Raw genomic sequence first — 27,991 nt, 5'->3', positions numbered from 1 at the left:
TAGGAATTACAATTCCAGAGACACAAACCTAGGAAGCAGCTAAATTGTGTTCCATACAGGTGCGATTACGCAGGGGCTAATAAGGGTGTTGTAAGTTTACACAACTGGAAGATTTTAGAAGATGGATGGATGGCTGGTTAACAGCTCAGGATGTCTCTATGATCAATCTAGTTTGATCAATCTAGTTTGGCATAGTTGTCTGTTTAGGAGGTTGGTCATCAGGCTTAGTATATAAATAGCTCAAATCAAATGTGGCTGGTTTTACCATTTGGCCAAGTTCAGGTCAGCTTCCATCTGGGTGTGTACATGACAGAGGTCCTGCCTCCTTTCTAGATACCTCTGCCACAGCCAGTTCCGTCTTGGATTTTCTCTTCATACTTAACACCATGTGGCCCTGCACTCCTTAACTGTCCATACTTATGAGCCAGGATTCTGGGAGATGGTAAAGTTTGCCTGGGTGCAGTATGTCAGCATCCTGCTTATCTTCCTCTGGGTGTTTGAAAGAATCAAGATCTTCGTGTTTCAGAATCAGGTGGTGACCACCATTCCTGTGACAGCAACGCCCCGGGGAGAAGTGTGTAAGGAGCACTTATCCTAGAAAGGCCGTTTCTGAAGACTCAGCAGAACGTGGCTGCCTCATTGTCACCTTCTGGGAACATCTTAGGACCTTTTGAAAGAGCCCAGCGGACACATGCGGGCTTGTGTGCTTTTCCCTCAGAGACAGCAGTTCTTTCCAGTTTTGCTCTACACAAGTTCCGTATCTTCAGAGCTCCTGCAGAATTGTCAGGGACTAGTTTGTGGAAAGGTCTGAGAATTCCTGGAGGCTATAATTAGCTTTTTGGGTTTTTCTTCTTTGCCTTAGTGTTGAATTTCAGGAGAAAATTGCAGTCAGTTCAGACATCTTGGAAAGAGTCCCATCTCTGGTCAAGCAGAGACTTTTCCTCTGTTGAACTGAGGAACACACTGTGCATTTCTTCCTTCTATTGTGAGCCACTCTTACTCTTTTCAGGGCTCTCTTGTGACAAACATGCCAATCACGAGCACTTTGCACCCCTGGGCTTCTCCATTTCCCATTCAGAGCTTTGATTTCCAGAGCTGAGGCCTTTAACTGGAGACCTGGAGGGGCAGGGCCCAAGGGCAAGGGCCGCATTAGCACAGGCATCAGGGAGGGCCGCTGAAGGACACTTGGACCATCCACCTGTCCCAGCCCAACAGTCAGTCAAGTGTCATCAGCTCAGCTGAGCAGCCCTGGATCTTTGCCAGACTGTGACTGGGCTCTTTTCCCTATTTTTCCCTCTGTCTGTGCCCCTGGATGGCAGGCTGAAGTCAGAGGGACTGTTTCATTCTCAGCCCCCTCAGCAGCACTGGGAGAAGAAAGGATTGTCACAACAGGTTCTTTCTGGCCCTCACCCAACAGCCTGGGCACTTGGCCCTCCTCCTCCTTGACAGCCCTCCCCCTTCCTGCAAAGGACGGGGACGACAGGAGTTGGTGTTGGGATTGCCTCCCACTGCCTGAGAACCACAAGTTTATTTGGAAGGCTAGTGGGAAGCCCAGCGGCTGGCGTTTCCCTTGACTAAGGAACAGGGTGCCCAGCAGAGTGGGGCGGACAGCTTTGAGAAGGACACAAGAAGCAGTGAGGGTGTAAAGAGGATGCTGGCCTGGGCAGGCCAGTCCAGCCTGGCCACTAGCAGAATACCAAGCAGTCCAGTGGATTACCCTCATGGTTAAGCAAGTGTCTGCGGGAGCAGAGATGGCTGGAAGAGGCCTCTGCACACGGAAGATGGCTTGTTCAGCCCATTGATCTCCTGAGGACGCGTGCAGTCTCCTCCAAGAACAGATGGAGCTGCTTCCTGATCCCAAGCAGGTCGTTGCCACTGGAAGGACATGGCCCCAGTGATCCATGCTTCATGCCCACCCAGAAACACACCCCTCAGTGTGTGCCTCGGTTTACTTTGGAGATCAGTTGTCATTTTTAGTGCTCCTTTAGGCTTACTAAAAACAGTTTTGGAAACAAAGCTATTTTCAAGTATTCAGGCAGAGGAATTCTCTAACACTGACCCCCTTGTCTTTTTTTAATATTCAGGCTGTTTTATATGCCTAAATTTTTTTCTTAAGATCTAAACGAAAAATAGTTTCTTGTTTAAATTCCCATAAGGCAATGAGATATGGAAAGATGACAAGATACGTATAAACATTGGTTTGCATTTTATTAAATTATTCTAATGCAAATCTTGTATTAAGAACCCATGATGTTTTGTAACTTTCTAATTAAAATGTTCAAAACGAGGCCGAGCATGGTGGTTCATTCCTGTAATCTCAACACTTTGGGAGGCCAAGGCAGGAGGATCACTTGAGCCCAGGAGCTTGAGGCTGCAGTGTGCTATGATTGCACCACTGTACTGTAGCCTGGGTGACAGAGTGAGACCCTGTCTCTTAAAAAAAAGTCAAAATGGAAGATCACATGTACCTTTTTCAAGAGAAAGGGTTTGGAATGGGGAAGAATAGGGAGGGCAGAGTTGCATACACCCGTCTTTATTACTCATCTGCAGCCATGCTTTACAAGGCTCTGCCTAAAGACCTTGGAACTTCCATTAGGTCTTTGGTGAAAGTCCACTAGTTCTTCTCCAAGTAGATGAGTTTTCAGTGGAATTCACATGCCATGTGAAATCTATGTGTTGGATAATTATGACTGTGTCTGGTGAATATGAAATTATTTACAGACCAGATGTTGATAGTTTCTGACTCTGAATCACAGCATAGCTGCAAGAAGTAAATAAGCAAGAGGCCAGGAGCGGTGGCTCACGCCTGTAATCCCAGCACTTTGGGAGGCCGAGGTGGGTAAATCACAAGGTCAGGAGATCGAGACCATCCTGGCCAATATGGTGAAACCCCATCTCTACTAAAAATACAAAAATTGGCTGGGTGTGGTGACACATGCCTGTCATCCCAACTATTTAGTAGGCTGAGGCAGGAGAATCGCTTGAACCCTGGAGGCGGAGGTTGCAGTGAGCCGAGATTGCGCCACTGCACTCCAGCCTGGCAACAGAGCTAGACTCCATCTCAAAAAAAAAAAAAAAAAGAAGAAATACAGAGGATTTTATTAACTCAGCTCCGACCCATAGCTAAGTTAGGGTTTGATGTTATTACTGAATATTTGGAGGCAGAAAGACTCCTGATTTTGCCAAATGATTAGTACAGTTTCGGCTTAAGTCAGATGAGACCCCCCCAATATTCCATCATGTAAGGCTAATAAAGCAATCATTTCTTTCTTTTTTTTTCCTTCCAACTTTTATTGTAGACTCATGGGATACATGTATGGGTTTCGTATATAGCTAAATTGTACATCCTGGGGATTTGGTGTACAGATTATTTCACCCACGTAATAAGCGTAGTACCCAGTAAGGTGGTTTTTCTTTCCTTTTTCTTTTTTTTTTTTTTTTTTTTTTTTTTGAGACAGAGTCTTACTCTGTTACTCAGGCTGGAGTGCAGTAGCATGATCTCAGCTCATTGCAGCCTCTACCTCCCAGGTTCAAGTGATTCTCCTGCCTTACCCTCCCGAGTAGCTGGGATTACGGGTGCCCACCACCATGCCCGGCTAATTTTTGTGTTTTTAGTAGAGACAGGGCTTCACCCTGGTGGTCAGGCTGGTCTCGAACTCCTGACCTCAAGTGATCCATCTGCTTTGGCCTCCCAAAGTGCTGGGATCACAGCAGTTTGATCACAGAAGTTATTATGGTTGGCATTCTGGCACACATCTTTCTAATCTTTTTTGTTGTAACCTTTTTAGTACCATAAATAACACTTTTATAAACCTTGTGTAGAAATCCTTGTTGCTGGTCTATTTCCTTAAGATACATTCAAAAAACTTATGACCATTGTTAAGGATCTTAATTCATTGCCAAACCACAGCCAGGAAAGACTGTGCTAATTTCTACTCCCAGCAGCAGGGACTTCTCGTTTCAGATACCACCATGGATTAACGGACCTCTCAATGCTCTATCCTTTTCAGATTACTGGACTCTGCCCATTTGTTTGTTTGTTTTTGAGATGGAGTCTCGCTTTGTCACCCAGTCTGGAGTGCAATGGCCCCATCTCCGCTCATGCAGCCTCCACCTCCGGGGTTCAAGCTATTCTCCTGTCTCAGCCTACCTAGTAGCTGGGATTACAGGCATGTGCTACCATGCATGGCTAAATTTTGTATTTTTAGTAGAGATGGGGTTTCGCCACGTTGACCAGGCTGGTCTTGAACTCCTGACCTCAAGTGATCTGCCTGCCTTGCCTCCCAAAGTGCCGGGATTACAGTCGTGTACCACCAGGCCAGGCTGACCTGTTATTTGTAAGGGATGGGTGGGGAGCTTTTATATACTGAAACATATCCTGTGTTCATTGGAACCTGTTATCAAGCCTGCGCCTCTGGGCGGAGGCTAGGGCAGGGAGGGCACAGCTCCTAAGGCCACCTGGTCTTTCAACTCCTCCCAGCTGGGACACTGCACCGGGAGGCTGCACGGATTCCTGTGTTATCAAGGTGCCTGGGTCTTGGCTTAGGGCTGAGGTTGGGGCCTCGGGAAGGGTTTGGATTCCAAGTCCCTTGGCTGCAAGGATGCCCCCGAGAGCGAGGAGGGCCAAGATTAAGATTCGACTTCCTTCACTAGGGCGTTTGTCCTCCCGGGAGCTCCCAGGTTCTCTGGCAATTGCGGGTGTGGGGAAGGGTTACAACGTTCATTTGTGGTCAGTTAGATGAGAAGTGATTCTGCCAGCGTCCTTTGACATCCTTGGCTAAAAGGTGCGCCTCTTAGAGCCCCAGCCCACCTGGGCCCTGCTGCCCTGCCCTTGGCCAGCGCCCCTCCCCGAGGCATGGCCCCTTGGTCGGGGTTGGGGAGAGAGAGCTGGGGGCAAAACCTGCTCCTTCCTTCCTTCTCTCATATCCCTGGCTCCCGCCGGCCACCGTGGGACCACATCTGAAAGCGCCTCACCAGGCAGCGCTGAGGATTGCGGGGCAGCGCCGAGGGTTGCCGGCCGGCGCGCGGGGAGTAGAGGGCGCGGGCCGTAGTGCCGGGTTCCAGAGGGAGCTCTGCGGTACTTCCCTGTGGTAGCCCCAGGACACCCCCATCCTCAACATCGCATTCTGGGACTCCTGCCCTGTTCCCAGATTCGTTCTACCTCGAGTCTCCAGGAGCTTCCAGTGGCTTGGTCACTCCCGACTCTCGTCCATGCCTCTTAGAGCTCCTTTCCCGGCCTCACCGGGTGTCCCTTAATAGTCTTGGGACCGTAAGGAGCAAGTCAGCCCCTGCGGACCCTCCCAGTGAAGAGAAAGAGCTGGCTGTTTGGTGGAACTTGGAAGAGACGACGTCTGGGAGCTTTTGCTGAGCCCAGGGAGGGAGGCGTCTCTCTCGCTGCCGCTCCAGGTCGGGCAGACACGCCAAGCTTTGAGGTACTTTGGTTCTTCATTCTCCACGGGGGATGTCACCACACTCGGTTGGGCTGGGGGCCGGGCCAGTGGCCCAGCTGTGACGCTCCTCTGTCCTGCACCGGGGACCTGGGTTGGCGAGAAGAGCTGGGGGTGGCTTTTCCATCAGCAACGTGGAAAGCTCATCTCCCCTGCTAGCGCTGGTTTGGAAGTGTCTTGCTGGGGCTTCGGCTGCACGCGGGAATCCTGACTGCACAGGGCAGGGGTCGGGGTGCGGGTTCTTATTCCATACTTGGGTCTCAAAGGGTGTGGCTTTCAAAAGCTCTCCATAAAATTCTTGAGAAAAAATAGCTTGGTGAGTTAATTTGGAACCAGACTCAGGGGAATTGGAGTCGTGCCTCACTGCCTCTAGGGGCTTGATGTTAGGCTTCAGGAAAGGCCCTCTGGTCCCCAGGACAGTACAGGTGCCTATGAAATATTTTCTTGTTTGTTTGTTTTGAGACGGAGTCTCACTCTGTCACCCAGGCTGAAGCGCAGTGGCCCGATCTTGGCTCACTGCAGCCTGTCTCCTGGGCTCAGGTGATTTCCTGCCTCAGCCTCTGGAGTAGGTGGGATTACAGACGCGCGCCATCACACCCAGCTAATTTTTGTATTTTTAGTAGAGACGGCGTTTCACCATGTTGGCCAGGCTGGTCTCCAATTCCTGACCTCAGGTGATCCGCCCCCCTGAGGCTCCCAAAGTGCTGGGATCACAGGCGTGAGCCACGGCACTGGGCCCAAATTTTTGCTTTTGTTTTTGTTTTTGTTTTTCAGATAGGGTCTCACTCTGTCACAGAGCCCGGAGTGTAATTGCGCCATCTCGGCTCACTGTAATCTCCACCTCCTGGGTTCAAGCGATTTTCCTGCCTCAGCCTCCCGAGTAGCTGGGATTACAGGCATGAGCCACTATGCCCAGCTAATTTTAGAGATGGAGTTTCACCATATTGGCCAGGCTGGTCTTGAACTCCTGACCTCAGGTGATCCACCCGTCTTGGCCTCCCAAAACACTGGGATTACAGGCATGAGCCACCGCACCTGGCCTAATTTTTTTTTTTTTTTTTTTTTTTTTTTTTTTTTGAGATGGAGTTTTGCTCTTGTTGCCCAGGCTAGAGTGCAATGGCACGATCTCGGCCACTGCAACCTCTGTCTCCTGGGTTCAAGCTACTCTCCTGCCTCAGCCTCCAAGTAGCTGGGATTACAGGCACCTGCCGCCGTACCTGGCCTAATTTTTGTATTTTTAGTAGAGACAGGTTTTGCCTTGTTGGCCAGGCTGGTCTTGAACTCCTGGCCTCTGGTGACCACCCACCTAGGCCTCCCAAAGTGCTGGGATTACAGGCGTAAGCCACTGTGTCCAACATCTAGCAAATGCAGATGTTGACTTCCTTTCTCTCCCCTTTTACACAGAGGCAAGGCAGTCAAGAATTGCATTTTGGCCGGGTGCTATGGCCCACGCCTGTAATCCCAACACTTTGGGAGGCCGAGGCCTCAATGCCCTCATCTCTACTTTTTGAATTTCGTGTGACCTGTTTGTATTATTTTTCTAAAAGTTAAACATGTAATAAATATGTACCCCCAGAAAAGAATCAGAAAAGGGAAGAATTTAGAGGGGAAGGGGATAGTCCTTCCAGGGTGGAAGAGTTCACTGGACAAAGGCTTAGGAGTGTGACCCACCACAGAGCCCTGCACTGGGAGTCTGGCTCTTGGACTTAAGCCCCTGCCCTGCCTCTTTCTTACTGGGTATTCATGTCTCTGAGCCCCACTGCTTCAATTAAAACAGACAGGGATGGTTATTTCTACCTCCGAGGGACTCGGGAGGATAACATTCAATCACGAAGATGAAAGTACATATCACAGGGCCTGCCTGACTGGTTCTCCCTAACTTTGCACCCTTGGCCAATTGTCCACTGTGCTGAATGTAAGGCTCCTTATCAGAAAGCTCCCAGTGAGTAACTGGTCTTCTGGAGACTCTGTGTGGCATAGAGTGATTCAACCATCTTCTTAAGAAGACCTCTGGCTTTCCTGGAACACAGGTAACAAACACCTTAGCTTGGGATCAAGATCCTCCCTACCCAGGGAAGGGCTGGGCTGGCCAGGACAACTGTGTTTGGGCCAGAGCAGCAGGATCCTGCACTCTGCAGGGGGCAATCACAGGTGGGAGAAGCCCACAGCCTGGGATCAGAAGTGCCAGGAGCTTAGGAACAGGAGTCCTGGAGTCCCAGCTTTCTTGCTGTCTCTCCAAGCCTTGAGTCCTTCACCAGAAAAATTGACATCATCATGCCCACCTCAGGACCCATTGAGTGAAATCATCCAGTGGACTTGAAGCACCTAGCACTTGTGATCACTGAAGTCAGCAAATATGAGTTCCCTTCCTTTCTGGCACTCTGTTGGCAGGGGAGCCCATCATCCATCAGCCAGCACTGGAAAAAGTACAGTCACACGTGTAGCGGAGGTGGGGGGCTACTCTCCTCATTTTCCAGGTTTTCCAGGAGTGGGTGTAGGGATCCGGAAGGTAGCTCGGGAGTCAGCAGGTGATAGAGGTGTTGGGCATCCTCCTCTCACTCCTGTCCCCACATTGAGGGGAAGGAGCAGAGATGAGATCTGCTCACAAGTTAGACCCTGGCTTCTCTCAGTGGGTGATGTGGACAGGGGAAGGGGGCAGGCAAGGAGCAAAGGATGCAGGAGTAAGGAGAAAACTTCCAGACTCCTCCCTTCCAAAGTCACCCGGCCTTGAGATCATTGCAGATGCAACAGGTGCAAGCAGAAGAACACTTTGGGACCTTGGAATGCAGAAGGCCGGCTCAGTGTTCCTTCCACCCTGTGAGACATACGTGACATTCTTAAAATCCGCTAAAGGCTCAGGGTGGTTGGAGACCAGAAGATGGCCTGGGAGATACAGGGATTGGACGAGTAGGTGGCCTGTGCGTGTCTCCTCTGTGGGGAGACTCCCCAGGTGGAGGGGGTTCTTCCTCTCCAGATGTAGCTCAGCACAGGGACAGTAACAGTAACAGGGGCATGTGTGTAAGGAATGCTTCCCCAGGCCCTCCCCTCATAGGAGTTTGCAGCAGCATCCGTCACAACAGCTCTAAGAGATTAAATATTGCAAATCCCATGCTACAGAGGTGGAAATTGAGCCTCAGAGAAGTTAAGTCACTTGCCCCAGGTCTCATAGCTCCCCATTGGCAGTGCTGGGATTTGGAGTCAGCTCTCTCGCCTCCATCCAACAGGAGACCCCGCCAGTTCCCAGCCATTTGGAGAAATGCCCTACTCAGACTCATTCAACCTCAGCAAGCCTGGTGGTGCTGTGACATCTGCCTAAGCCCTCATCAAGCCCTTTAGCTCCACAACCCAAAAGGGTCTCTCTACGAGGTATCCTGAAGCAAAAGACAGGCAGGACAGCTCTGCTCCCACCATGGGGAGCTTTCTATGTATGGGGCTGTCTCTCTGTAGGGCTCTGATCTCCTCTCCTTCCTGCTTTGCCAGACGTCGAGACATCTCCCATGGATTTGTGATCAGCGTTGCAGCTCTCCCAGTAGCCCTGGACAGTGGTGAGTCCCCTCAGCTGGCTGGGACAGTACTCTGCTCTCACCTCTCTGCTTCTCTGGCTCCATCCCAGCTCCCCATCAACTGGTCTTGCAAACCCACAGGGCTCTAGGACACCCTCCTTCTGGAGCCCATGCTGCCTACAGCACTACACTCCCCACCGGTGATGACAACAGTTGCTGTTCTTTGTCCACTTTATTTACTTGCTTATTTTTAATGACAAAGTTTTTTGTTGTTGTTGTTTCTTTTTTTTTTTTTTTTTTTGAAACGGAGTCTCGCTCTGTCACCCAGGCTGCAGTGCAGTGGCACAATCTCGGCTCACTGCCACCTCTGCCTCCCACGTTCACGCCATTCTCCTGCCTCAGCCTCCTGAGTAGCTGGGACTACAGGTGCCTGCCACCACGCCCGGCTAATTTTTTGTATTTTTAGTAGAGACAGGGTTTCACCGTGTTAGCCAGGATGGTCTCGATCTCCTGACCTCGTGATCCGCCCGCCTCGGCCTCCCAAAGTGCTGGGATTACAGGCGTGAGCCACCGTGCCCAGCCAACAAAAGTTTTATACCTTCCTGTTAAAAAATTTATATAATGCAGAAGTACACCATATAAAAGGTGCAATCCTCAGTTATGGGCATGACTGCGTGTTCCCTTCCCCCATCTGCATTATGATAACCCCCAAATCCTCCCAGATCCTGTGAGCCAGGTACCAGAATTATCCCTCTTTTACACACGGGTAAAGTGATCCGTCACAGAGAGATTTAAGTGAACTTCATAAGCAAGATCATAGGCTAGGAAGTGGCAGAGCCAGAATTCAACCTCGGCAAGCCTGGTGGTGCTCTGACATGCACCGAAGCCCCCATCAAGCCCTTTTAGCTCCACAACCTGAAAGGGTCTCTCTAAGAAGTATCCTGAAGCAAAAGACAGGAGTTCTCTTTGAAACATAGTATTTCTCTCTACAGATAGATAGCCTGTAGGTATGTAAGTAGGTGGGTGGGTAGGTAGACAGTTTGAGGATATCCCACATTTTTCTGCAACTGGACTTCTGCTCTGAGCGCAGACTACATTCTGGCCTATGTCTTGACTCCATATTCCTGGGAAAGCGCTCGACTGAGACCTTGGGAGTCTTGGGAAGTCCAGTGGGTAGGGTAGCCGCATCCGAGGGCTGATCCCTGAGGGCACTGGGCAGTAATTTGGGCGTAGGATGGGCATGAGGGCCCCGGTCTCTAAAGTTGCCCACTCCACCCGAAGGCCCCCAGCCGCCGGCATGTGGCTGCCACGCTTCTCCAGCAAGACAGTGACGGTGCTCCTCCTGGCACAGACCACCTGCCTCCTGCTCTTCGTCGTCTCCCGGCCAGGGCCCTCATCCCCAGCCGGCGGCGAGGATCGTGTGCACGTGCTGGTGCTGTCCTCGTGGCGCTCGGGCTCATCCTTCGTGGGGCAGCTCTTCAGCCAGCACCCCGACGTCTTCTACCTGATGGAGCCCGCGTGGCATGTGTGGACCACCCTGTCGCAGGGCAGTGCCGCAACGCTGCACATGGCCGTGCGCGACCTGATGCGCTCCATCTTTTTGTGCGACATGGACGTGTTTGATGCCTACATGCCGCAGAACCGAAACCTGTCCTCCTTTTTCATGTGGGCAACGAGCCGCGCGCTGTGCTCGCCGCCCGCCTGCAGCGCCTTTCCCCGAGGCACCATCAGCAGGGAGAACGTATGCAAGACACTGTGCACGCGGCAGCCCTTCAGCCTGGCCGGGGAGGCCTGCCGCTCCTACAGCCATGTGGTGCTCAAGGAGGTGCGCTTCTTCAACCTGCAGGTGCTCTACCCGCTGCTCAGCGACCCCGCGCTCAATCTGCGCATCGTGCACCTGGTGCGCGACCCGCGGGCCGTGCTGCGCTCCCGGGAGGCGGCAGGCCCGGCACTGGCACGCGACAACGGCATCGTGCTGGGCACCAACGGCAAGTGGGTGGAGGCCGACCCTCACCTGAGCCTGATTCGCGAGGTGTGCCGCAGCCACGTGCGCATCGCCGAGGCCGCCACACTCAAGCCGCCACCCTTCCTGCGCGGCCGCTACCGCCTGGTGCGCTTCGAGGACCTGGCGCGGGAGCCGCTGGCAGAGATCCGCGCACTCTACGCCTTCACCGGCCTGACCCTCACGCCACAGCTCGAGGCCTGGATCCACAACATCACCCACGGGTCGGGGATCGGCAAGCCAATCGAGGCCTTCCAGACTTCGTCTAGGAGTGCGCGCAACGTCTCCCAGGCCTGGCGCCACGCATTGCCCTTCACTAAGATCCTGCGCGTGCAGGAGGTGTGCGCCAGCGCGCTGCAGCTGCTGGGCTACCGGCCTGTGTACTCTGCGGACCAGCAGCATGACCTCACCCTGGATCTGGTGCTGCCACGAGGCCCAGACCACTTCAGCTGGGCATCGCCTGACTGAGAACTCTGGGCCTTAGAGCAGGCCCCGAATTGTGGTCGCTAGGCCCAGGAGGCGACTGCATGGTGGAGAGGGAGCTGGGGTGCATGGGGAAGCAGGTCCCTACTATTAACCAGGAGTTTGGGGTCCTCCCCTGAAGTAGGCAAGAACTGCACGTTTCTTTCTCTCCTGATTCTCGGTTTTCCTTTGAGTCTTCTGGAGCTGCCTTCTCATCAGGTGCACTCTTCATGGAAAGCACCTCTTGCCCCTACCTCTTCGGTGCACAGGGAGTAAGTTCTGCTAAATTAAATTAGATGTGTGCCAGGCCGGGCGCGGTGGCTCATACCTGTAATCCCAGCATTTTGAGAGGCTGAGGCGGGTGGATCACCTGAGGTCAGGAGTTCGAGACCAGCCTGGCCAACATAGTGAAACCCCCTCTCTACTAAAAATGCAAAAATTAGTCGGGCGTGGTGGCACACTCTTGTAATCCCAGCTACTTGGGAGGCTGAGGTGGGAGAATCACTTGGACTCCAGAGGTGGAGGTTGCAGTAAGCTGAGATCATGCCACTGCACCCCAGCTTGGGTGGCAGAGCAAGACTCTATCAAAAAAATAAGTAAATAAATTTGTTCAAAAGTCCTGCAGTCTAGTGAACTGTAACCTCATTTTTTTCTTTTTTTTTTTTTTAATTGTGTGATTCCATTTATTTAAAGCAGAAAAACTAGTCTATGGTGATAGAGGTCAGAATAGGGGATACTTTGTAGGGAGGATTTGACTGGGATGTAACCTTATTTAATATGTAAACAAACTACAACTTGACCAGGGAGTATATTCTTGTAAGAAGAAAGGAGTCTCCTCCAATCATAGCAGCCAGCTTTCAGCCAGGGGCAGACTGCAGACTGACCAGATGTGTCCAAATTAGACAACGGTTGAGCTGTAACCAATCAGCCTATATCCAATGCCACTTCCTTTTTCTGTTTATAAACGCTGCTTGCCCACTGTTGCAACCTCTCTAATATAGATCTCTCATTTAATGGGGTGAGTTTGGCCTTTAATCACCATCATCCCCAGAACAAAGACTGACCAACTGGACTCAAATGCTATTGAACTATCTTTATTGCATGGACTTTGAGTTATTTGATTTTGACTAGTTGTTTGTTGAAACTCCTGATAAGGAGTGTACTTCAGTTTCTTGGCATTGTCCACCCATAGCCATCATAATAGTCTCCCTGGTCGGGCACAGTGACTCACGCCTGTAATCCCAGCACTTTGGGAGGGCAAGGCAGGCAGATCGCTTGAGCTCAGAAGTTCGAGACCAGCCTGGCCAACATAGTGAAACCCTGTCTCTATTAAAAATACAAAAAATAGCCGGTGTGGTTATGCATGCCTGTAATCCCAGCTACTCAGGAGGTTGAGGCAGGAGAATTTCTTGAGTCCAGGAGGTGGAGGTTGCAGTGAGCCAAGATTGCACCACTGCACTCCAGCCAGGGTGACAGAGCAAGACTCCATCTTAAATAATAATAATAGGCCAGGCACAGTGGCTCAAGCCTGTAATCTCAGCACTTTGGAAGTCCGAGGTGGGTGGATCACTTGAGGTCAGGAGTTCAAGACCAGTCTAGCCAACATGGTGAAACCCTGTCTCTACTAAAATACAAAAATTAGCCAGTGTGGTTGTGCATGTCTGTAATCCCACCTACTCAAGAGGTTGAGGCAGGAGAATCGCTTGAATCCGGGAGATGGAGGTTGCAGTGAGCCAAGATTGCACCACTGCACTCCAGCCTGGGTAACAGAGCGAGACTCCCTGTCAAAAATAATAATAATAAAACAATAATAATAATAGTCTCTCTGATGTGTTGCCTCCCCTGGGAAGTCTTACATACTCCTATGCAGCCATTCTTTATACATCAACTGGTCTGTTAGGGTTAGAATAACAAAAACATGAAGAAAGCATAAAGAATTGTCCAACTAAGGTGAAATTGTGAAGTTGATACTGAAACAAAACAAGTCCATTATGATGGTGACAGAAAATGGAGTCAGAGCCCAAGGTTTTGGTCAATCTCTCAAAATTAAGAGGCTGACCAAAAGGCAGAAATGTTTAAATTCAATTAAATTTGGCCCAAAGTTCCCAGCACTTTGGAAGGCCGAGGTGGGCGGATCATGAGGTCAGGAGATCGAGACCATCTTAGCCAACATGGTGAAACCCCATCTCTACTAAAATACAAAAAATTAGCTGGGCATGGTGGCACATGCCTATAATCCCAGCTACTCGGGAGGCTGAGGCAGAGGAATCGCTAGAACCCGGGAGGTGGAGGTTGCAGTGAGCTGAGATTGTGCACTGCACTCCAGCCTGGTGATAGAGCAAGATTCCGTCTCAAAAAAAAAAAAAAAAAAGAATTTAGCCCAAAGCTGCTGCCATACCTGTTGAACTGCAACCTAACTTAATATTTAAGTAAACTGCCTCCCAACTGAGACTATATATTCTTGTAACAAATAGCTGAATCTCAGCAAGTCACAGCAGCTGTGCTTTAACCAGTCACAGGCTGCCAACTGATCAGACCAAGTCCGTATAAGGCAAATGCTGAGCTGTACCCCATCAGACTGTTTCTCTTCCAAAAAATTTGGCCTGCCAGTGTTGCTGGGTGGAGCACTTTGAACCTTTACTGGTTCAGGGTGCTGCCCGATTCATAAATTTTCTTTGCTCAAAGAAAGTCTGCTTAATTTAATTTGTCTAACGTTTTTCTATTAACAGTTCAGATGACTTGGCCTCTACCCAAACTCTTTCTTTCCCCTAGACTCTCCTCTCTTGGAATGCATCCTGAAGCAGCTGAAAATGGGTGCCCCAGGCCCAGCTGGGAGCAAAATCTGGTGATATTGCTTCTGAACATCCCACATGTGCCACATACATGCACCCCCCCCACACACACACACACACTCACATGCACACACAGCTTGGACTCTGTTCCCCTTATGCCCCTGGCACCACACTCCATCAAAGCCATTGGCCTTTATATCCACCTGTGTCTTCAGTGAGAAAGAGGTATATCAGGCCAGATGTGGTGGCCCATGCCTATAATTATCAATTACCCGGTCTCTGGTATTCTGTTACAGCAGCACAAAAGGGCCTAAAATAGGCTCCTTAACAAAAAGATTCACAGACAAGAAGTTTGTTTGTTTGTTTGTTTGTTTTGAGATAGTGTCTTGCTTTGTGGCCCAGGCTGGAGTGCAGTGGTTCCATCTCGGCTCACTGCAACCCCCACCTCCCTGACTCAAGCAATTCGCCCATCTTAACCTCCCAAGTAGCTGGGACTACAGGCACATCACTATGCCAGGCTAATTTTTGTATTTTGGGGGGCCACATGTGTTTCGGTATGTAGCCCAGGCTGATCTGTAACTCCTGTGCTCAGCCTTCCAAAGTGCTGGGATTACAGGTGTGAGCCACTGTACCTGCCCAAGAACAGTTCATTAATACATGCAGCATACATCACACGGGACAAACCTAAATGAAAAGTAATAACACAGTGGCTCAGAACACTGCCTTACACAGCATCTTCCAAAAGACACAATAAATCTGTAGAGAAATAACAGGACAAAAGAAAGTTTTAGGCCTCCAAAGGTGAGAAACTGTGCAAAGGTAAATATCTGAGAGGAAGCCAATGCAGCAGGATTTGTCTGTGGTGCCTCTGGTACCGCCGCTGGCTGGGCAAAGTTAAGGATTGTCTCCAGTGATGGAGAATTTATATTGTGCCTTTAGGCAGAAAGGGGAGGGAAACCTGAACTTTTCCCATATTTTCTGCTTCTTAATTGCCTTCAGCTGAAAATCATTTTTATGTGAAAGAGGCATAATCTGGGCTGACGCCTCTGCTTTCCTCCACCTGAAGAGAACCTGCGTGCTGCTCCTTTGCTTTGGACCTCTGCCTCTGCCCGGGAGAAAGCCCAGGCCAGCCTGCTGGACAAGCAGGGACCGTGAGAAGGAGAGTTCACGTGTCCTAATCCAGGCCATCCTAGACCAGCCACCCCTCACGAGCCCCAGCTGATCAGCATGCAGCCACTTCTGCTATCTTCTACTGGCCAAAGCGAGTCCAGGGTTCACCCAGATTCAGAGGTGGGGAAACTGAGTCCACCGCTTGAGAGGAGTAGCTATAAAGACATATGAGCGAGACCAGCTGAGCCCAGCACTGCGGCCAAGTCGAAGACTTTAGGACCAGCCACACATGTTCGGTGGCCACACGTGGCCAGTGCTCCATATTGGACAATGCCAATCCTACTCCTCATTCTCATTACATTTGTATACCCTTCTGGCCCCGAGATCTTTCTATATCCGCATCTGACTAAGATGCTCTACTAGAGAACAGCATCTACTTCATATTTCCATCCTTTGGAAACCCAAAGAGCCAGCAGAAGTTTTGACTTTGCAATTGATCCTACTCATTCAAATTTCTAGCATCTATCAGACCGTGTAAGATGGAAGAGAGACTTACAAGGGCTCCCATCACCTAGCCCAGAGTATGTGCTCAGGGCTCTTGGCACTTCTCCTCTTGGTTACACATGGTCCAGATAATGTTGGCCACTTCTTAACATTAGTTTCTTATGGCTTGATTCCTAGGAAGCATTACTCCTCCCATTTTAAGAGGACAGCCAGTTGAGTGATTCAATGAGTCAGGCCCAGTACCAGGCCCCAGGGACACAGTAAGGGACAGAGTACACATAGCCCTTGCTCTTGTCCGGGGTGCAGACACTAAACAAATAAAGATGCAATTATAGGTTTTAATTATGCCTTAAGAAAAAACAAAGCCAGGGGCAGTGACTCACACCTGTAATCCCAGCACTTCGGGAGGCTGAGACAGGAGGATCGCTTGAGGACATGAGTTCAAGACCAGCCAGGCAAATGAATCTTGTGGGATACCGCTGTCAGGCTCGGCTCTGAGCCTGCATCAGAGCAGGCCCCATGTCTACAAAACATTTTTAAAAATTGGCCAAGCGTGGTGGTACACGTCTGTAGTCCTAGCTACTTGGGAGGCTGAGGCGGGGGGCTTGCCTGAGCCCAGAAGTTCGAGGCTGCAGTGAGCTACAATGAGCTATGATTCACCCCACTACACTCCAACCTGTGCGACACAGCGAGACACATCTCTAATTAAAAAAAAAAAAAAAAAAAAAAAGAAGAAGGAAAGAAAGAAAGAAAAAAGGATGATACAAAATAAGCCAAGCGTGGTGGCACATGCCTGTAATCCCAGCTACTCGGGAGGCTGAGGCAGTAGAATCGCTTCAACCTGGGAGGCGGAGGTTGCCATGAGCTGAGATCGCGCCATTGCACTCCAGCCTGGGCAACAAGAGCAAAACTCCATCTCAAAAAAAAAAAAAAAAAAGAGGTAGGTGCAGTGGCTCACGCCTGTAATCCCAGGACTTTGGTAGGCCATGGCAGGTGGATCACTTGAGGCCAGGAGTTTGAGACCAACCTGGCTAACATGGCAAAACATCAGCTCTACTAAAAATATAAAAAATTAGCCAGGCGTGGTGGTGTGCACCTGTAATCCCAGCTACTTGGGAGACTAAGGCAGGAGAATCACATGAACCTGGGAGGTGGAGGTTGCAGTGAGCCGAGATCATGACGTTGCACTCCAGCATGGGTGACAGAGGGAGACTCCCTCTCAAAAAAAAAAAGAAGCAGCCGGGCATGGTGGCTCACACCTGTAATCCCAGCACTTTGGGAGGCTGAGGCGGATGGATCACAAGGTCAGGAGTTCCAGACCAGCCTGGCCAACATGGTGAAACCCCATCTCTACTAAAAATACAAAAATTAGCCGGGCGTGGTGGTGTGCGCCTGTAATCCCAGCTACTTGGGAGACTGAGGCAGGAGAATCACATGAACCTGGGAGGCAGAGGTTGCAGTGAGCCTAGATGGTGTCATTGCACTTCAGCCTGGGCAGTAGAGTGAGACTCTGTCTCAAAAAAAAAAAAAAAAGAAGCAGCAGCAGCAAATATGAAGACTATATAATCTTGAAGAGGACACAATCTTTTGAACAAGACACAAAATCCACAAGTTGTAAAGAAAGAATTCACTTTCAAAATATAATAAATAGGACAAAACTTTTTGGAATTTGCTTGTGGTGATGTGGTGATCCGATCTCACAGGTCTATACATCTAATTTTATACTTTACATATAAATATTTTATATAAATTATGTCTCAATACTTTTTTTTACAGAAGCATTGGGGGAAAATACCATAAAGTAGATTAAAAAACAGATGACAAGCTAGCAGAAACCATTTGCCATAAAAATAAGAGCAAAATCAAGAGGAGCAGAAAGTCAACAGAAAAATGAGCAAAAGCCTTTAACAAAGAAAAAAGAAGACCAGGCTGGGCACAGTGGCTCAAGTCTGTAATCCCAGCACTTTGGGAGGCTGAGGTGGGTGGATCACCTGAGGTCAAGAGTTCGAGACCAGCCTGGCCAACATGGCAAAACCCCGTCTCTACTAAAAATACAAAAATTAGCCGGGTATAGTGGCACACGCCTGTAGCCCCAGCTACTTGGAAAGCTGAGGCAGGAGAATTGCTTGAACCTGGGAGGCAGAGGTTGCAGAGCCGATATTGCTCCGCTGCACTCCAGCCTGGGTGATAGAGCAAGACTCCGTCTCAAAAAATAATAATAATAATGATAATAAAAAGGAGAAAAAGGAAGGCTGTTGATTAATAAGCATGAAAACATGCTTAGCTGCCCAGGGAATTAAAGAAATGCAGGTTAAAACATCATCAAGTAACATTTTTAACCCATCAGCTATGCAAAAGTGAAAATGATAGATTTAGCCATGTATAGGTGTGGTAGCACCCGCCACCACACCTGGCTAATTTTTGTATTTTTAGTAGAGACAGGGTTTCACCATGTTGGTGAGGCTGGTCTCAAATTCCTAACCTGAGGTGATCCACCCACCTTGGCCTCCCAAAGTGCTGGGATTACAGGCATGAACCACTGCGCCCGGCCTTTTTAATTTTTTTTTGGACAGTCTTGCTCTGTTGCCCAGGCTGGAGTGCAGTGGCACAATTTCGGCTCACTGCAACCTCCACCTCCCTGGTTCAAATGATTCTCCTGCCTCAGCCTCCCAAGAAGCTGGGATTACAGGCACCCACCACCATGTCCAGGTAATTTTTATATTTTTATTTTATTTATTTATTTTTAATTTTATTTTTTGAGACAGAATTTCGCTCTTGTTGCCTAGGCTGGAGTGCAATGGCACGATCTTGGCTCATATAACCTCTGCCTCCCAGGTTCAAGCAATTCTACTGCCTCAGCCTCCTGAGTAGCTGGGATTACAGATATTCGCCACCATGCCCAGCTAATTTTGTATTTTTAGTAGAGACGGGGTTTCTCCATGTTGGTTAGGTTGGCCTTGAACTCCCGACCTCAGGTGGTCTGCCCACCTCGGCCTCCCAAAGTGCTGGGATTACAGGCGTGAGCCACTGTGCCTGGCTAATTTTTGTATTTTTAGTAGAGACAGGGTTTCTCCATGTTGGCCAGAACCATGTTGATCTTGAACTCCTGACCTCAGGTGATCCACACGCCTCGACCTCTCAAAGTATTGGGATTACAGGCCTGAGCCACCGCGCCCGGCCCACATTTGCTTTTAATACTTTAGTAGTTTACTGTTTTACATTTGGATCTATAGTTGCATGGAATTAATATTCCTGACCAGTGTGAGGTGGGGCTGGTTTTTGTTTTGGTTTGGTTTGGTTTGGTTTGGTTTTTTTTTTTTTTTTTTTTTTTTTGAGACAGAGACTCACTCCGTTGCCAGGCCGGAGTGCAGTGGCGCGATCCTGGCTCACCGAAACCTCCGACTCCCTGGTTCAAGTGATTCTCCTGCCTCAGCCTCCTAAGTAGCTAGGATTATAGGCACGCGCCATCACGCCCAGCTAATTTTTGTGCTTTTAGTAGAGACAGGGTTTCACCATGTTGGCCAGAATGGTCTTGATCTCCTGACTTCGTGATCCACCTGCCTCAGCCTCCCAAAGTGCTGGGATTACAGGCGTGAGCCACTGCGCCCAGCTCCAGGGCTCGTTATCTTTGTATTTTCAGGTAGCCAGTTCTCCCCACACCCTCTACTGAAAGATCTCATGCATCACATTTTTCCCTTGGGGGTAAGACCAGAGAACCTGGTCTGTCCTGCAAGTCTTGTGTTATTCTGATCCCATTCTTCACGAACTCCACTCATTCATTCAACACACATTATGGGTTGAGCACCAACCAGGCACCGGGCTGTTGGAGGAGCTGGAGATAGAGCAGGACCAAGATAGACAAAAAGCAAAAACCTCTGCCCTGTAGGAACTTGCATTCTGATGGTGGGAGACAGCCAATGAATGAGAAGTTTGATAAATGGCTAAATTATTTGGCATATTAGAAAGTGCCAAAGATTAAAGTGGAGAGGGATCAGGGGATTAGGAATGGATGTGTGTGTAGGGGTGTGAGTTGTTGATTTTTTTTTTAAGACAGAGTTTCACTCTGTCGCCCAGGCTGGAGTGCAGTGGCACGATCTTGGCTCACTGCGATGTCTGCCCCCCGGGTTCAAGGGATCCTCCTGCCTCAGCCCCACCGAGTAGCTGGGAATACAGGCGTTCACCACCATGTCTGGCTAATTTTTATACTTTTAGTAGAGATGGGGTTTCACCATGTTGGCCAGGGTGGTCTCGAACTCCTGACTTCAGGCAATCCGCCTGCCTCGGCCTCCCGGAGTACTGGGATTACAGGCATGAGGCATTGTGCCTGGCCTTTTTTTTTTTTTTTGAGACTGAGTCTGGCTCTATTGCCCAGGCTGGAGTGCAGTGGCGCGATTTCGGCTGACTGCAACCTCTGCCTTCCAGGTTCAAGCAATTCTCCTGCCTCAGCCTCCTGAGTAGCTGGGATTACAGGTGCCTGCCACCACCTGGCTAATTTTTTTTGTATTTCAAGACCAGGCTGGTCTCAAACTCCTGACCTCAAGTGATCCGCCTGCCTTGGCCTCCCAAAGTACTGGGATTACAGGAGTGAGCCACCATGCCTGGCCTTTTTTGTTTTTTTTTTTGAGGCAGTGTCTCACTCTGTCGCCCAGGCTGAAGTGCAGTGGAGTGCAATGGCACGATCTCAGCTCACTGCAACCTCCACCTCCGGGGTTCAAGTAATTCTCCTGCCTCAGTCTCCCGAGTAGCTGGGATTACAGGTGCATGCCACCAGGCTCAGCTAATGTTTTTGTATTTTTAGTAGAGACGGGGTTTCACCATGTTGGCCATGGCTGGTCTCGAACTCCTGACCTCAAATGATCCACCCGCCTCAGCCTCCCAAAGTGCTGGGATTACAGGCATGAGCCACTGCGCCCGGCGATTTCTTCCACTTCTAATAGACTCTGCTAGTCTAGGAAATGTACTAAAAAGACAGCATGGTTAGAGGTCAGTATTTCATGACCTTTTTTTATACTTCCTATTTTTATTTTAGATAGGTTTCTTGGTTGATACAAAACATCAATTGTAGTGATAGGGAACCTGCATAAGGAAGCTTCCTAAACGGAGGTTTCAAGAGAGAACACTAATAGGCCGGGCATGGTGGCTCATGCCTGTAATCCCAGCACTTTGGAAGCCCAAGGTGGGTGGATCACCTGAGGCCAGGAGTTCAAGACCAGCCTGGCCAACATGGTGAAACCACCCCCCCCCCCCACTAAAAATACAAAAATTAGCCGGGTGTGGTGGCAGGCGCCTGTATTCCCAGCTACTTGGGAGGCTGAGGCAGGAGAATTGCTTGAACCCAGGAGGCCGAGGTTGCAGTGAGCCAAGAATGCATCAGTGCATTCCAGCCTGGGCGACAAAGCAAGACTCTGTCTCAAAAAAAAAAAACAAAAAAAAGAGAGAGAGAGAACACTAATAAACAATCTTGCTAATGTTCTTGAGTTAAAAGGAAAATATCGTGTAATGTGTACACAAGCATCTTGAATTTAAAATAATTAAGGTTTCAAAAAATCATTTCCCCTGCAAATATTGAAGGTGTTGGTGCATGGCCTTCCAGCCTCCCTCACTTGGCTGCTGATCCATCTGATTCTCATTTCTTTACAGCAGAATTATGGAAAAAAGCTGTCAGCTCAAATCATTTTGCCACATGCCAAAAAGTCATACAGAATCTGAAATGCTGGAAAATATCTGTAAATCACAGATCTTTTCATTATAACTAACATGACAAAATGTTTCCACTTCATTGACTTGCTAAGTACCTGAGCCATCTAAAAGGCTTGTGTTCTTTTTACTCCTAAAAGAAAGAATAAAACAGATTTGAAAGTTATATTTAAAATAATGGAGTGGCCAGACGCAGTGGCTGAGGCCTATAATCCCAGCACTTTGGGAGGCCAAGGCAGGCTGATCACTTGAGGTCAGGAGTTTGAGACGAGCCTCGCCAACATAGTGAAACCCTGTCTCTACTAAAAATACAAAAATTAGCTGGGAGTGGTGGCAGGTGTCTGTAATCCCAGCTACTTGGGAGGCTGAGGCAGGAGAATTGCTTGAACCCAGGAGGCGGAGGTTGCGGTGAGCCTAGATCAAGCCACTGTACTCTAGCCTGGGCAACTGAGCAAGACTCTGTCTCAAAAAAAAAAAAAAAGATAGTGGAGAACCAAGATGACTGTTACTAATGTTAACGGTTTTTGTTTATGGTTACGGTTTTGTTAATGGTTTGTTTTTTGAGACAGAGTTTCACTCTGTTGCCCAGCTGGAGTGCAGTGGCATAATCTCGGCTCACTGCAACCTCTGCCTCCGGGGTTCAAGCGATTCTTAGCCTCCCAAGTAGCTGGGATTTCGGGGATGCGCCACCATGCCTGGCTAATTTTTTTTTTTTTATTTAGTAGAGACGGGGTTTCACCATGTTGGTCAGGCTGGTCTTGAACTCCTGACCTCAAATGATCCACCTGCCTCAGCCTCCTGAAGTGCTGGGATTACGGGTGTGAGCCACCGCACCCAGCCCTGTTTTTAATGTTTAAAATGACACTTCAGATACTCCAACTAACCTAAACAGAAATTTTAGTAGGTTATTGGCCATTTTTTTAAAAAAGTTTTTAAAAGATATGTTTTATATAGCATGAAATTCATTTGTTTTAACTGTACAATTCAATGATTTTAATATAATATATTTTCACAGTTGTGCAGTCATCAGATGAGATCTCAGCATAGCCTCAACCTCCTGACCTGAAGCAAATGTCTTGTGTCAACCTCCCTAAGTGTTGGGATTACAGGCATAAGCCACCGCTACTGGTCAATCACCATTTCAAAGTCAGTTCTTTATTGCTGGTTGCGACATTTCTCAAGGATGTAGCAAGTATTTTTTTCCCTCCTTCATTCTCCCAGGCACATGAGGAGCACTTGGTTCTCTCCAGCTCTGTTTCATCTGTATTTTAATCGATTCTTTCTTGGTCTGTTGTCTTTGTTATTTTTCCTTAAATGTCCACTAGTTAGAGAATTTTGATTTTCCGCCTTTTCTTTGCTTTCCTCTTTTTTTTTATTTTGTATTTGCCTTTAAAGTTTATTTCCTCAATTTCCTTTTCTTTCTTTTCCTTTTTGTGTTTAGAGACAGAGTCTCACTCCCTTGCCCAGGCTGAAGTGCAGTGGCACAACCATGGCTCACTGCAGCTTTGAACTCCTAGACTTAAATGATCCTCCCGCCTAAGCCTCCTAAGTAACGTGGACTACAGGCCTGCACCATCACACCTGTCTAATTTTTAAATTCTTTTTTTGTAGAGACAAGGTCACGCTATGTTGCCCAGGCTGGTCCTGAACTCCTGGCCTCAAGTGATCCTCCTGCCTTGGCCTCCCAAAGTGTTCAACTTTATTTTTTCTTTTAGAGATAAGGTCTCACTCTGTCACCTAGGCTAGAGTGCAGTAGCGTGAGCATAGCTCACTGCCACCGCAACCTCCTAGGTTCAATCAATCCTCCCACTTCAGCCTCCCAAGTAGCTACAACTACAGGGGTCCACCATCCCACCTGGCTAATTTTTATTTTATTTTATTTATTTTTATTGTTTTGAGACAGAGTCTTGCTCTGCCACCCAAGCTGGAGTACAGTGGCGCAATCTCTGCTCACCGCAACCTCCACCTCCCAGGTTCAAGCAGTTCTTCTGCCTCAGCCTCCCAAGTAGCTGGGATTACAGGTGCCCACCACCACACCCAGCTAATTTTTGTATTTTTAGTAGACACAGGGTTTCATCATGTTGGCCAGGCTGGTCTTGAACTCCTGACCTCAAGTGATCCACCCACCTCGGCCTCCCAAAGTGCTGGGATCATAGGCGTGAGCCACCATGCTGGCTCCAACCTGGCTCCAACCTGGCTAATTAAAAAAAAAAAATTGCCGGGCGAGGTGGCTCACACCTGTAATCCCAGCATTTTCGGAGGCTGAGGCAGGCAGATCACCAGAGGTCGGAAGTTCAAGACAAGCCTAACCAACATGAGGAAACACCTAAATATACTAAAAATACAAAATTAGCTGGGCGTGGTGGCAGATGCCTGTAATCCCAGCTACTCAGGAGGGTAAGGCAGGAGAATCACTTGAACCCAGGAGGCAGAGGTTGTGGTGAGCCGAGATCTCATCATTGCACCTCAGCCTGGGCAACAGAGCGAAACTCCATCTCAAAAAAAAACAAAAATTTTTGTAGAGGCAGTGTCTCCCTATCTTACCTAGGCTGGTCTCAAACTCGTGGCCTCAAGCCATCGTCCCACCTTGACCTCTCAATGTGCTTAGATTACAGGGCATGGGCTACCGCACACAGCCCAACTTTATTTTCTATCTCATTTATCACATTGTAAAATTGGAAGTCATATTTTTAATTTCTAATAACTCATTATTGTTATCTGTTCAATTTTTAAGGCATCACGCTTTGTTTCTATAAATACAATGTCTTCTTGAGTATGCTAATTGAAACACATTATTTATCTTTGTTTCTTAAATTTTCTGTTTCTTACTTTTTTTTTTTTTTTTTTTTTGAGATGGAGTTTCGCTCCTGTTGCCCCAGGCTGGAGAGCAATGGCACCATCTTGGCTCACCACAACCTCTGCCTCCCAGGTTCAAGCGATTCTCTTGCCTCAGCCTCCTGAGTAGCTGGGATTACAGGCATGCACCACCACGCCTGGCTAATTTTGTATTTTTAGTAGAGATAGGATTTCTCCATGTTGGTCAGGCTGGTCTCGAACTCCTGACCTCAGGTGATTCGCCCGCCTCGGTCTCCCAAAGTGCTGGGATTACAGGCGTGAGCCACCGCGTCCGGACAAAATTTTCTGTTTCTTCAAGGGTCAGCTGAAATATTTGGTTAGCCTGTTCTACCTGTGGGAGGGGCAGGGGATGGAGGAGGAGAGGAGGGGCTGGCAGAGCTGCTGTGCTCCACCTAGACCCTGGGTAGATCCCTCTATCCAGCCTCCCTTCTTCTCCACTCCACCAAGCCCTGAGGGTGCCACCTCCATCGCAGCTTCCTTCTGGGTTATGGCTTCCTTCTCCAAAACGTGGTCTAAAGGTTAACCACTAGGCTGTGGAAACAATACTTAGTTTCTTTTTTCTTTTTTTTTTTTTTTTGAGACAGAATCTCACTCTGTCCCCAAGGCTAGAATGCAGTGGTGTGATCTCAGCTCACTGCAACCTCCACCTCCAGGGTTCAAGCGATTCTCCTGCCTCAGCCTCCCAAGTAGCTGGGATTACAGGCGTGCACCACCACACCTGGCTTATTTTTGTATTTTTAGTAGAGACAGGGTTTCATCATATTGGCCAGGCTGGTCTCAAACTTCTCACCTCAGGTGATCCACCTGCCTCGGGTGGATCCCAAAGTTCTGGGATTACAGGCGAGAGCCACCGCACCTGAGCAGCAATACCTAATTTCACATCCCCTCTTAGCCAGTTATTAATTTTGTGACTTCAGCCAAATTATTTTATCTCTGTTAAATAGAAATTTCACCTGTGAAAAGAGAATAAAAATAATAACTCAGTGCTGTGGATTCATAACATAATCCATAGCTAGCATTTGGTTTGGTGACACACAGAAAACGTTCAATTAATACTTACTATTATTCATCACAAGCCTCTCCATGTCCTGGAACTTTGTGGAAATCGCTTAGTGGCCATGGTCTGAATGTGTTCCCCAAAACCCTTGTGTTGAAACTTAACAGCAATGTGATAGTAAGAGAGGAAGGGCCTCGGGGGATGATTAAATAAGGAGGGCAGAGCCCCTGTGTATGGGATTGGGAGCCTTATAAAAGGGTTTGATGAGAGGCCAGGTGCGGTGGCTCACGCCTGTAATCCCAGCACTTCGGGAGGCCGGGGTGGGTGGATCATGAGGTCAGGAGTTCCAGACCAACCTGGCCAACATGGTGAAACCCCATCTCTACCAAAAATACAAAAATTAGCTGGGCGTGGTGGCAGGTGCCTGTAGTCCCAGCTACTCGGGAGGCTGAGGCGGGAGAATTGCTTGAACCTGGGAGGTGGAGGTTGCAGTGAGCCGAGAATGTGCCACGGCACTCTAGCCTGGGCGAGAGAGTGAGACTCTGTCTCAAAAAAAAAAAAAAAAAGGTGGGGGGCTTGAGAGAATGGGTTCGCTTTCTTCCTCCATGTGAGGACCCATAGGTAGTGCCAGCAGTGAGGCACAGGCCCTCCCCAGATACGCAACCTACAGGCGCCTATATCGTGCACCTCCCATGAGAAAGTAAATTTCTGTTCTTTATAAATTACCCAGTTTACTTAAAAAAAATTTTTTTTTTGAGACAGGGTTTCCCTGTCTTGCCCAGGCTGGAGTTAAGGAGCACCATCTCTGCGCACTGCAATCTCTGCCTCCCAGGCTCAAGCAATCATCCTACCTTAGCCTCCCGAATAACTGGGATTGCAGGCATATGCCACCACACCTGGCTAATTTTTCTATTTTTTGTAGAGATGGGATCTTGCTATATTGCCCAGGCTAGTCTCGAACTCCTGGGCTCCAGCGATCCTCTTGCCCCGGCCTCCTAAATTGCTGGGATTGCAGGCTTGAGCCACCACACCTGACCTTGCTTATTCCTTTTTACAATTTCTCTGCCTACATTTTAACGGGATCTCTGAAGGGAGGTGAGTCAAAAGTGTGATCCAGTTTTGTTGTATTGAATAGAAGGTCTTTAAATTTTTATTGTATTTAAAACTAGGTAGCAGCCGGGCAAGGTGGCTCACGCTTGTAATCTCAGCACTTTGAGAAGCTCAGGCAGGGAGGATTGTTTGAGGCACAAGTTCGAGATTAGCTTGGGGTAACACATTGAGACCCCATTCTTTTTTTAATTTCTTTTCTTTTCTTTTCTTTTAATCAGACAGAGTTTCGCTCTGTTGCCCAGGCTGGAGTGCAATGGCGCCACCTTGGCTAACTGCAACCTACGCCTTCCGGGTTCAAGTGATTCTCCTGCCTCAGCCTCCTGAGTAGCTGGGACTACAGGCGTGCACCACCACGCCCAGCTAATTTTTGTATTTTTAGTAGAGAGGAGATTTCACCATGTAGGCCAGGCTAGTCTCGAACTCCTGACCTCAAGTGATAAACCGGCTTCGGCCTCCCAAAGTGCTGAGATTACAGGCGTGAGCCACCGTGCCCAGCCGAGACCCCATTCTTACACACACACACACACACACACACACGAGAGAGAGAGAGAGAGAGAATTAGAGAATTAGCCGGTCATGGTGGTGCATGCCTGTAATCCCAGCTACTCAGGACGCTGAGGAATGAGAATTGCTTGAGGCAGAGGCTGCAGTGAGCCAAGATCGTGCCACTGCACTCCAACCTGGGCGACAGAGCTAGACCCTGTCTCAAAACAACAACAAAAACAACTACTTTGCACTGTACAGAGACTATATATCCACAGGCCAACCTCCCTCCCATTCCGGTCCCACACCAGCCTTTTAATAGGCTTTTTACAAAGCCAGGCACGGTGGCTCACGCCTGTAATCCCAGCACTTTGGGAGACCAAGGCGGGCGGATCACAAGGTCAGGAGATCGAGACCATCCTGGCTAACATGGTGAAACCCCGTCTCTACTAAAAAAAAAAAATTCAAAAAATTAACCGGGCCTGGTGGCAGGCGCCTGTAGTCCCAGCTACTCAGGAGGCTGAGGCAGGAGAATGGCGTGAACCCGGGAGGCGGAGCTTGCAGTGAGCCGAGATCCTGCCACTGCACTCCAGCCTGGGCGACAGAGCGAGACTCCGTCTCAAAAAAACAAACAAAAAAAATAGGCTTTTTACTATCCGGTTTAAATAGAGAATTTTTTTTTTTTGCTTGTGTTTTGTTTTCTGTTTGTTTTTTTGTTTGTTTGTTTTTTGAGACAGAGTCTCACTCTGTCGCCCAGGCTGGAGTGCAGTGGCCCGATCTCGGCTCACTGCAACCTCCACCTCCCGGATTCAAGCGATTCTCCTGCCTCAGCCTCCCGACTAGCTGGGATACCGGCGCGCACCACCACGCCCGGCTAATTTTTGTATTTTTGGAAGAGACGGGGTATCACCATGTTGGCCAGGATGATCTCGAACTCCTGACCTCAAGTGATCCGCCCGCCTCGGCCTCCCAGAGTGCTGGGAGTACAGGCGTGAGGCACCACACCCGGCCTGAGAATGTTCGTATTC

The 27,991-nt window shown here is 48.9% G+C and overlaps 2 protein-coding genes across 7 annotated transcripts in view; both read left to right on the top strand.

Moving 5' to 3' along the window:
* The window catches only part of TMEM231 (transmembrane protein 231), a 63,456-nt gene that overhangs the window by 15,616 nt on the left and 19,849 nt on the right, over positions 1-27,991 (top strand). The window contains exon 6 of one of the 4 annotated variants that reach the window (XM_009250950.4): positions 418-2,288. The exons of 1 other annotated variant lie outside the window; for it this stretch is intronic. In XM_009250950.4, coding sequence (XP_009249225.2) covers positions 418-598 — 181 coding nt within the window. In that variant the 3' untranslated portion in view covers positions 599-2,288. 4 annotated transcript variants of the gene reach the window in all.
* On the top strand, positions 3,447-16,506 carry CHST5 (carbohydrate sulfotransferase 5). Of its 3 annotated transcripts, XM_054534161.2 has the most exons (3): positions 3,447-7,477; positions 8,928-8,992; positions 10,232-16,506. In XM_054534161.2, the coding sequence occupies exon 3, from the start codon at positions 10,248-10,250 to the stop codon at positions 11,418-11,420; it is 1,173 nt and encodes a 390-aa protein (XP_054390136.1). In that variant the 5' UTR covers positions 3,447-7,477; positions 8,928-8,992; positions 10,232-10,247; the 3' UTR covers positions 11,421-16,506. The 3 variants fall into 3 exon arrangements, with proteins under 3 accessions (XP_054390136.1, XP_054390134.1, XP_054390135.1); XM_054534159.1 differs by having other exon boundaries at positions 8,928-16,506; XM_054534160.1 differs by having other exon boundaries at positions 3,447-8,992; positions 10,232-12,029.

The sequence above is a fragment of the Pongo abelii genome, chromosome 18, assembly GCF_028885655.2.
Source record: "Pongo abelii isolate AG06213 chromosome 18, NHGRI_mPonAbe1-v2.0_pri, whole genome shotgun sequence".
NCBI lineage: Eukaryota > Metazoa > Chordata > Mammalia > Primates > Hominidae > Pongo > Pongo abelii.
This window is presented reverse-complemented; position numbering and strand designations above follow the sequence as displayed.

Coding starts and splice junctions, on each gene's coding strand:
- CHST5 (XM_054534159.1), top strand. CDS start 10,185: ATGGGCATGAGGGCCCCGGTCTCTAAAGTTGCCCACTCCACCCGAAGG.